The sequence below is a fragment of the Seriola dumerili genome, unplaced genomic scaffold, assembly GCF_002260705.1.
Source record: "Seriola dumerili isolate Sdu_G_001 unplaced genomic scaffold, Sdu_1.0 BDQW01000312.1, whole genome shotgun sequence".
Lineage (NCBI taxonomy): Eukaryota > Metazoa > Chordata > Actinopteri > Carangiformes > Carangidae > Seriola > Seriola dumerili.
Genome location: NW_019174567.1, coordinates 1,251,249 through 1,261,043, shown reverse-complemented (window position 1 = coordinate 1,261,043; position 9,795 = coordinate 1,251,249). Strand labels below are relative to the sequence as shown.

Sequence of the window (9,795 nt, the reverse complement as noted above, 5' to 3'; positions counted from 1 at the left end):
ACACACACACACACACACACACACACACACACACACACACACACACACACACTTCTGTCTGTGTTTACATGCAGGTTTCAACATGTGGTTTTATGTGAAAGGTAAAAACTTGTATGTCCAGTTCTGCTGAGACACACAGACAAACTGTGGAGATACCAGGTTCTCAGCTGTTGTTATGACTAAGTTATAATCAGTAATTAAACAAACTCATTTAATTCACTTTAACTGCTTGTTAACTGGTTTCTGAAGCTTTCAGCCACATCTCTTGGCCTTCCTCGGTTGTCATGGTGACGGTTCAGATCCTATGTCTCAGAGACGAGCTGCAGCTCGTTGATACGAGAAGATAAACTAAAACAGTTGAAGAAATAAATAGTTAATAATCTTAATAGTTATAGTAATTAGTTATAGTTATAGTCTTAAAAGTTATAAATTAATAAACAAAGTTTCTTCTTCATGAGGCTTTATTGGTGAATGACACAATAAAAACAAGATGAGATAAGAAACACCTGAGATCATTTAAGGTTCTGTATCAAAGTTTCCTCTGCTGCTGAGGGTCGACCAGGTGACGCAGCTTCAGCATCAGGTAATGACACGTCAGTGAGTTGCTATCAGAGAGCTAGCTGTTAGCATGCTAACTTCAGTAGCACTTATCATTGGTGTTTTTTCAGCTGTTGTCTCCAGAGGAATTAAGTTTTTTCTAGACTGGTAAGCAAACAGCTGATAATACTAATGCTAATGCTGATGCTAACGTTAGCTATGTAGCATTAGCTTAAACTTACATACAGCTCCTTTAAAACAAATAACTTCATAACCTGAGACCCAACAAACTCATAAACAAACAAACTCAACAAATTCATAAATATATCACACACACCTGAGCAGAAACCCAACGAACAGAAATATGTTTACACGCAAAACAGCTGATTACAAAGCAATCCATCAATCAATCAATATGTTGATTCAATAATTGACTTTCCACAATATTGAAATGATTGATAATAATCTACTTTACATTTGACAGGAGGGGGAGGGGCATTACAGTGAAGTAGGAACAACATCTGGAAACACCTGGAAACAGGAAGAAACAGAAACAGCTGGGACCAGTCTCCACGGCAACAGCAATGATGACCTTACACAAGTCTGTGGTTGTCACAGCGACAAAGGTGATGACGTCATACAGGTCTGTGGTCGTCAAAGTCTGTGGTCGTCATGGTGCTGTTGTGAATGATGATGATGTCACATAGGTGAGGTGATGACATCATACAGGTTTGGTGGTGCTGTTGTAAACGAGCGTGTCCTGCTCTGACAGCGCCACGTGGGCGGGGCCTGTGGAGACGGGCCTATGGGAGCGCTCCCTCCGGCCCTTCAGGAAGCAGTAGGTCATGATGGCCAACAGAGCCAAGATGGCCACTGACAGGAACACAGCCAACGCTATAGAGCCTGAGGAGGACACAGTGAGGTCACTTCCTGTCAGCTACACTGTAAAACACCAGGTAGGAACAACATGTGACTGTAGTCTTTATGTTACAGGTGATCTCACCTGAGTCGTCAGACTCCTCCCCCACCTCCTTCTCAAAACGGTCAAACATCCCTCTGGAGAACACGTGACGCTCTGCACAAAGAGACCACGTCCTGTCAAACTGTGGCGATCAGGCTATTACATCTACCTCGACCACATGGACTACCTGGACCACCTGGTTACCTAGCCTACCTGCTCTACCTGGACTACCTGGATCACCTGGACAACCTGGACTACTTGTCTCGTGTGTCGTACCTGTCACTCCGGCGCAGGTGTTGCTGCACTTGTCTTCCTCCTCAAAGTTGTTGTCGTTTCCGTCGCAGCCGCCGAAGGTGAAATGGTGGCACTTCCTGTTCAGGGGGTCGTAGTACCAGCGAGTGTGACTCGCCCGACAAGGACCGGTGTGGGGGGGCTCTGTGCACCGAGCTGGGGTGGCGGGATATTAGCATGTAGCATATTAGCTTAGCTTCAAGGGCTAATGAGTCGGTGTAGCTGAGACTAAAGACACTGACCTTTGGTCTGGTTGACATCGATACTCAGCAGGCGACTGAAGGTCTGGTTCACTGAGGAAGAGGAGGAGGAAGATCACTGCTGTGTGTGTGTTTAGTCTTGTGTGTCTATGGCTGTGTGTGTTTGTGTGTATGTTACGTTTGTTGCAGTGCCCCTCGTCTGATCCGTCGCTGCAGTGCTTCACACCGTCACACTCCAGACTTCTTTCCAGACAACAGCCGCTGTCGCAGGTCAGCTGATCGGGACGACACACCGACCCACACACCTCTTAACACACACATACACACACACACACACACACACACACACACACACACACACACACACACACACACACACACACACACACACATTTATCTTGTCACATCATAAACATGCTGATAGGAAGAGGTGTATTGTGGGACTGACCTGTGGCGGGGAGAGTGGCGCCCCTCTCTGCTGTCGCTGTGGACAAAAAGACATCATCAGTCTGTGTGCAGGTGTGTTCAGGTGTGTGTCAGGTGTGTATTAGGTGTGTATCAGGTATGTATCAGGTGTGTGTCAGGTGTGTACTCACCTGTGACTCCTCCACAGGCGGTCAAACACTCGTGCTCACTCAGGTAGTTGTTGTGGTTTGGTTTACAGCCTCCGAACACAAACTGCTCACAGATTCCCGCCGCAGCGTCGTAACGCCAGCGAGGAAACATGGCGCGACATGGACCGACCTTCTCCGGAGCCAGACAGTACACTGATGCAGGAAGGTGACATCATCAGGAAAAAGCACGACGACAGAAAGCTCAGTGAGTGTGACAGTGTGTTGATCATCAAGTTGATTATTGTGATTCATTCAACAGCAACTGTGTGTGTGTGTGTGTGTGTGTGTGTGTGTGTGCCACTTTAAAGGGAGTGTCATCGTATCAGCTATGTCGTCACCCTGGTTACTATGGTAACGCTGTATTTACTCAACAGTTTTATGACCTGGACTTATATCAACACTTTAACACACACAGTCTATAAACAGTTCTGAGTGTGTGTGTGGGTGTGTGTGTGTGTGTGTGTGTGTGTGTGTGTGTGTGTGTGTGTGTGTGGGTGTGGGGGGGGGCAGGTATTCCAGTCTGACCTGTTTAAGTCAGGTGTGGATCCTCAGTGTGAAAACACAAACACTGATTCACTGAACGTCACAACACTCTGATCGACTGAACTGTTTCTATCAGTTCTACTGATCAATAAAGTGTCAATGAGGCAGTTCTGATCACATGATCTGATTTACGTGTGTTTGGAGGGAAAAACAGTGGACCACATTTCCCATGAGCACTCACAGCTTGACATCTCCGGGCTGAGGACCAGGACGGTAACCTTGGCAACACCTGACAGGTCGTTGGAGTCGGTGACGGTCAGCTGGAAGATGTACGAGCCCAGCTGCAGGTTGGAGAGCCGCACCTGGTCAGGTAGATCTGTCTTCTGCAGAACCACATTCAAAAATAAGCCAGTTTAACAGTGAATCACCTGGATGCACAGCAGCAGGTTTAGTGTGCGTTAAGCAGAAGTTTTCTTCTCCAGAGAGTAAGTAAAAACACAGAGTGATCTGGAGGATCACACAACACGCCGAACCCACCTGCAGACTCACCTGTACACAACCATCCTATCACTGTTCTCAATGAAACAAGGGGAACACCAACTTTGGTTCCATAAACGCTGCAGCGCTGTACGTCAAAGATGAAAGTACGTACCCTGCTTGGTCTACCTGTGTTAAGCCCGGCCCTCTGTGACTCAGCAGGTCTTACCTCCATCTTGACACTGGGGTCTCCGCTCAGCAGACTCCACTGGTGGTCAGTGATCTGGGCGTCGCCCAGCGCCAGGCTCTCGGTTCCATTCAGGGTCACAGTCTCTCTGGGCTGAACGATGACATCACGACCTGCGTTCGCAATGGGTTCACCTGGAGACAGTGATGTCACAGAGGAATCATGTTTATTAAACTGTTTCCTGTATGACATTACACTGTCTCCTGTATGACATCACACTGTCTCACTATGACATCAAACTGTCCTGTATGACATCACAGACTCATCTATGACATCACATTGATATGTCCACCAGGTTTTGTGTGACTCGTTGTGATCATCTATGACACTGATCAGACTCATTAGTCGATGTGTAACCAATGACTGCAGTATTGATCTATGATCACTATTGATCAGTATTGATTGATACTGTCCAGGTGGGGGCTCACCTGGCTCCTGCGGCCCCTCCAGGTGTTTCAGGAACACGGACTCTCTGAAGTAGCTAAGGTATCCGGCCTGGTTCACGAACCTGCACACGAAGCGGTTTCTGTGGATGCAGTTAAACAGGACACACGTGCGCATGTCCTCCTCTTTCGCCGCCGCCTCCGCCGCTCCGGTGCCGCGCGGCTCCAGCAACGCCAGATTGCAGCGCGGTTTCCCGCAGCACTCGCGCTCACAGGCCTCCGGGGAGCGGACGCGCGCAGTGGCCAACAGAACCGCACCCTCCTTCACCGCGTCCTCCGCGTCCAGCACGAAGTCTTCCTGACCGGGGCGGAAAGTGCCGCTGCAGTCCGCGTCCTCTGCCGCGCCGCCGTACCGAAGCAGAGGGAGGAGGAGGAGGAGGAGCGGCAGCCGGGGGGAGGAAGAGGAGGATGGAGGCATTTTCAGCAGCAGTCAATGTGAGTGTTTGAGGAAGAGCAGTTTACCGCCTCCTGACACTCCAACCGCTCCGCTCTCACAGGTTCAGGTCAGCTGAAGAGACGAAGCGTTTTCCGCTTCTGCCGTTAATTTAAACGTTAAACGGTGAAAAACAAACGGTCTGTTTGAACCGTCAGTCCCTGCTCCGTCCGTTCACCTGCTCAGGTGTGTCTCACCTGTCTCACAGGTGACAGGAAGAGAAGCAGACACTCCCCTGGCTGGCCAGTTACTCTGACGTCACTCAGGTGTGGCCACACCAGAAGGAGGCGGAGACACCGCCGCTCCTCAACAGGTACATTCGGTCAGATTCAGGAAGCTTTTCAAAATAAAGGTCTGGTGGAACATACTACATCATTAAGTTTTTGTTGTTTCATTGTGAATATTTTAATAAATAAATTACAAAATGATAGAATTCATGTAAATTTCCATAAACTAATGATATACAGTATGTGAAAATATGAAATGTTCTTATAGAATATGCACGAATTTTCATGTGTTGTTTTAATAAACTTGTATTTATAAATTAAATATATATTGTTAAAATATATGGATTTTATAAATAAAAATGCATCATAGATATGAAATGTTATAAAAGTATATCTCCATATATCCAGAGGATGTATATATGTGATGATAATATAGGAACATATACGTCATATGACATCTCTGTGAGTTATAACTAAAAATCTTTTTCTTTGAAACTAACAACAAACACAAATGTTTCAGGACCTTTATTTTACTCATTATTTGATACTTAACACATTATAATGGTAATTATAAATATCAAGCTATGTTTTTATTTTTTAATGATCTAATATAAATTTACACCAGGTTTATTTTCTTTTTCTTTTTTAATAAAATTAGATTCTGAATATAATCTGAGTGTATTTATCTGTGTTCATCTTTATTTATTTATTAATCACCAATTATAATAATCTGTCGTTTCTCATGTTGTTGAACCTTATTTCAGCCATCGAACAAAACACCCAGAGACTTCAGGACCAGGGAACATGGTTCTGGTTTTAGGACTGAGTCCTGCTGCCATCACACTCCATTATTCATGTCTGCTGGATCAGGACTCTGCTGGACCAGGACTCTGCAGGACCAGGTCTCTGCTGGATCAGGACTCTGTTGGACCAGGACTTTGCTGGACCAGGACTCTGCTGCATCAGGACTCTGCTGCATCAGGACTCTCCTGCATCAGAACTCTGTTGGACCAGGACAGCTCTGAACACACACACACGCACACGCACACACGCACACACGCACACACACACACACACACACACACACACACACACACACACACACACACACACACACAAACACAAACACAAGTAGAGGTGTAGTGTAACCGAGTGTAACGCTGTCCCTGTGCAGTTCACACTCCCACCAGCGGGGGCGCTGTGACAACGGAAATGACGTCTGAATCGTTCTCGTGAAATCGTCCAATCAGAGCGCGCGCAGGAAGTTTAAACCGCGCAGCACTGACAGCGGCTCCGTTTGAACCCGTATAAACATTCGTCAATTACAAGGTAAGAAAACAATCTTTTCACTCGGACTCTCGTGTGTTGATGAAACGGTGGGAGTTTGAATCTTTCTTCTACCCACCCGAAGCCTGCTGTCCGAGTTAAACCGAGTTAAACCGGGTTAACGACTGACAACGTTAGAGACGTTAGCGAACAACTCCGTCAGACCGGCAGGTTATAATGAACCTGCTCATCGCGAGGTTTGATCCGGATGAAACCGGTTTACAGAGTTTATTGGAAACACGATGGTCCCGTGTATAATCAGGTTCAGACAAATGTTTGGTGTGTGTGTGTGTGTGTGTGTGTGTGTGTGTGTGTGTGTGTGTGTGTGTGTGTGTGTGTGTGTGTGTGTGTGTGTGTGTGTGTGTGTGGGACGCTTCTGATTGGTTCAGACTGAGTGCTGAGATCTGATCTGATTGGTCCGTTCCGTCCAGGTGCAGTCATGGCAGAGGGGTCAGTGATGCAGTTGGGACCGTCTGTGGACTCACAGTAAGTGTTCATAGCGCTCTACAGAAGCCCAGAGGGGACAAAGGTGTCTCTGTATTTATTTTTTCTGTCTGATGCTTTTATTTAAGAAAAAAAAAACCCATAAAACTCATGAGACACAACCTTCCTCTCTGTTGCTCCTCGTACTGACGTCACTCTCACTGTAAACTAAACGTTCAATAGTCTGACTCCTCCACGTGTTTCCCGATTGGCTGCAGCACAGCCGATCAGAGTGGGACACACCTGAGCGGAAGGGTGGGGCTTCAGGAGGAGGGCGGAGCCAGCCAGTGGAGTGCGTACTGCAACGAGCTGCTGATGAGAGGAGGAGAGGAGTTCAGCTTCGAGGAGCTCCGAGCCCAGAGATACTTTCAGCAGAGGCAGGGGGAGATGGATGGTGCGTTCACTGACCTGAGGACTGTGACTGATGTGTTCACTGACCTGAGGACTGTGACTGATGCGTTCACTGACCTGAGGACTGTGATTCGTTCACTGACCTGAGGACTGTGACTGATGCGTTCACTGACCTGAGGACTGTGATGCGTTCACTGACCTGAGGACTGTGATGCGTTCACTGACCTGAGGACTGTGATGCGTTCAGTGACCTGAGGACTGTGACTGATGTGTTCACTGACCTGAGGACTGTGATGCGTTCACTGACATGAGGACTGTGGCTGATGCATTCACTGACCTGAGGACTGTTTCTTACAGAGAGACTGAAACATCTGAAGGAGGTGAAGGAGCAGCTGAGTGTCGAGCTGGAGGAGAAGAGGAGACTGTTACTGCTGAGGACCTCACAACAACAGGTACTGCTACAGTACTACTACTGTACTATGACTGTACTACTACAGTATGACTACTGTTCTACGACAGTACTACTACTGTACTACTACACTGCTACTGTACTATGACTGTACTACTACAGTATTACTACTGTTCTACGACAGTACTACTACTGTACTACTACACTGCTACTGTACTATGACTGTACTACTACACTGCTACTGTACTATGACTGTACTACTACAGTATTACTACTGTTCTACGACAGTACTACTACTGTACTACTACACTGCTACTGTGCTATGACTGTACTACGACAGTACTACTACTGTACTATGACTGTACTACAACAGTATTACTACTGTTCTACGACAGTACTACTACTGTACTACTACACTACTACTGTACTATTACTGTACTACGACAGTACTACTACACCATGATGTATGTGTGGTTGTTAACCAGGTGAAAGGTTGATATCACATGACCAACAGCAGGTGTTTGTGTGTGTGTGTGTGTGTGTGTGTGTGTTTGTGTGTGTGTGTGTGTGTGTGTGTGTGTGTCCCAGGTGCTTCCTGAAGCCCCCCCCTCTCAGAGCAGAGACTCAGGTCCAGCTGCAGCCCCCTCCTTCCAGATCTACGATGAGTCCCCGTCTGCTGCTGCACGGCCTGCTGGGTAATTAACACTACCTACACACTGCGTGTGTGTGCGTACGTGCGTGTGTGAGTAAATTGTGACCAAACTCTTCACCTGTCAACAGGAATTCTGAGCTGCAGGACGACGTCTTCCTCCGTCCTGACGAGAGAGGACTGTGTCTGAAGGTCCACTGTCCCCGACCAGGTGAGTCTCTGGACCAGCTCTGACCTCATTGGTTCCTACTGAAGACCTGAATCTAATTAAAGTCTCAGTCCTCAAAATGTAGATTAAACAGGAAGTGGTGACTTTGTTGGGGACTATTTTCAGCGGCGGATTAATCCACTGAAAATCTTGTGATCACGTGTTCACCTGTTCATATGTTCACCTGTTCACCTGTTCATGTATTCATATGTGACTGTTGTCAGATGATCGCAGAGGGATGCCTGAAGACCTCCAGACTCTGGACTCCTGTCCCCGCTCCGTCCCTCAGAAACCAGTCTCCAAAGTCACGAAGAACCTGAGTCCCATACAGGAGACCAGTGTGGAGGCCAACTCCCTGACCTCAGTGGACCAGGACCAGGACCAGAACGCTCCATCACCTGGTACGTGGTCTGTAGACCTGCAGCTGGTGTCCTCCTGCTCCTCTCACTCACTGTCAGTTTGATCTGCTTCAGGACCTGTTGGGGGCGCCTTGGATCCCTGTGACCCGGACGTTCGGCGGCGGCTGTTGGACCGCTGTGATGTCACTTCCTCTCCTGGTTTTCACTCTGAATCCCGGCCCCTCCCTCCTGTGTGCGGCTGTCTGCAGCTTGGTACGTTCTCCATGTCCACACTGAGTGGAAACTGTGTAACTGATAGATATTGATTATTGATCAGCTCTGTGTTGTGTCCACCAGAGGGCGAAGTGTATCGTATCTACTCCAGAGTGGTGGATGGAGGGAGTTTCTCCATCTATAGTGGAGCTACAGAGGAAGACTGTGTGTTAATCAAGGTAACCTGGTGTTAGCCTTGTGCTAATCTGGTCCTAATCTGGTGTTAGCCTTGTGCTAACATGTGCTAATCTGGTGCTAACCTGGTGTTAGCCTGGTGCTAACCTGGTGTAAGCCTAGTGTTAGCCTGGTGCTAACCTGGTGACCACGCACTCTGGTTCCTGTGTTCATTTGCTGCAGGTGGACAGCTGCTGCGTTCCCTGGGATTTTCATCAGTTTAATCGCCTGAAGAAGAGCTCCGCCGCCGCCAGCCTCCCTCTGATCAGCTGTTTCCTGTTCCTGGACGGATGCGTCACTGTCTACACATGTCCACCTGATCACATTTTCACTGTGAGTCACTTCCTGTTCAGGTCCCCACAGACACTCCAGTCAGTCAGCAAAACACGTACACACACACACACACACACACACACACACTGTGGGGACTTCAGGTTCCAGCAGGTGCAAAGTTCCAGGAAAGAAAATGTTCTCTCTCTCTCTGTCTCTCTGTCTCTGTCTCTGTCTCTCTCTCTCCCCCTCTCCCTCTCTCTCTCTCTGTCTCTCTCTCTCTCTGTCTCTCTGTCTCTGTCTCTCTCTCTCTCTGTCTCTCTCTCTGTCTCTGTCTCCCCCTCTCTGTCTCTCTCTCTCTCCCCCTCTCTCTCTCTCTCTCTCTCTCTCTCTCTCTCTCT

General features: G+C 47.8%; 2 protein-coding genes across 2 annotated transcripts in view; one reads left to right on the top strand and one right to left on the bottom strand.

Moving 5' to 3' along the window:
* Nucleotides 1–450: 450 nt before the first annotated feature.
* LOC111231748 (kunitz-type protease inhibitor 1-like) lies at nucleotides 451–4,879 on the bottom strand. The gene is made up of 10 exons (XM_022758969.1): nucleotides 4,239–4,879; nucleotides 3,793–3,944; nucleotides 3,328–3,469; nucleotides 2,586–2,756; nucleotides 2,438–2,473; nucleotides 2,168–2,296; nucleotides 2,032–2,082; nucleotides 1,775–1,945; nucleotides 1,541–1,612; nucleotides 451–1,440 (listed from the first exon to the last, which is right to left on the bottom strand). Exons 1-10 carry the CDS (start codon nucleotides 4,669–4,671, stop codon nucleotides 1,259–1,261), a joined length of 1,539 nt encoding a protein of 512 aa, XP_022614690.1. The 5' UTR covers nucleotides 4,672–4,879; the 3' UTR covers nucleotides 451–1,258.
* A 1,288-nt stretch (nucleotides 4,880–6,167) lies between these two features.
* The window catches only part of LOC111231747, a 5,437-nt gene continuing 1,809 nt past the window's right edge, over nucleotides 6,168–9,795 (top strand). Inside the window, exons 1-10 of the mRNA XM_022758968.1 lie at nucleotides 6,168–6,242; nucleotides 6,671–6,725; nucleotides 6,941–7,116; nucleotides 7,431–7,525; nucleotides 8,071–8,177; nucleotides 8,263–8,342; nucleotides 8,564–8,740; nucleotides 8,813–8,950; nucleotides 9,035–9,129; nucleotides 9,308–9,457. Coding sequence (XP_022614689.1) covers nucleotides 6,679–6,725; nucleotides 6,941–7,116; nucleotides 7,431–7,525; nucleotides 8,071–8,177; nucleotides 8,263–8,342; nucleotides 8,564–8,740; nucleotides 8,813–8,950; nucleotides 9,035–9,129; nucleotides 9,308–9,457 — 1,065 coding nt within the window. The 5' untranslated portion in view covers nucleotides 6,168–6,242; nucleotides 6,671–6,678. The remainder of the gene's footprint in view (nucleotides 6,243–6,670; nucleotides 6,726–6,940; nucleotides 7,117–7,430; nucleotides 7,526–8,070; nucleotides 8,178–8,262; nucleotides 8,343–8,563; nucleotides 8,741–8,812; nucleotides 8,951–9,034; nucleotides 9,130–9,307; nucleotides 9,458–9,795) is intronic.

Coding starts and splice junctions, on each gene's coding strand:
- LOC111231748 (XM_022758969.1), bottom strand. CDS start 4,671: ATGCCTCCATCCTCCTCTTCCTCCCCCCGGCTGCCGCTCCTCCTCCTC. Junction 2,297..2,437: donor CGCCACTCTCCCCGCCACAG/GTCAGTCCCACA, acceptor GTGTGTGTTAAG/AGGTGTGTGGGTCGGTGTGT. Junction 1,946..2,031: donor CGATGTCAACCAGACCAAAG/GTCAGTGTCTTT, acceptor CCGCCACCCCAG/CTCGGTGCACAGAGCCCCCC.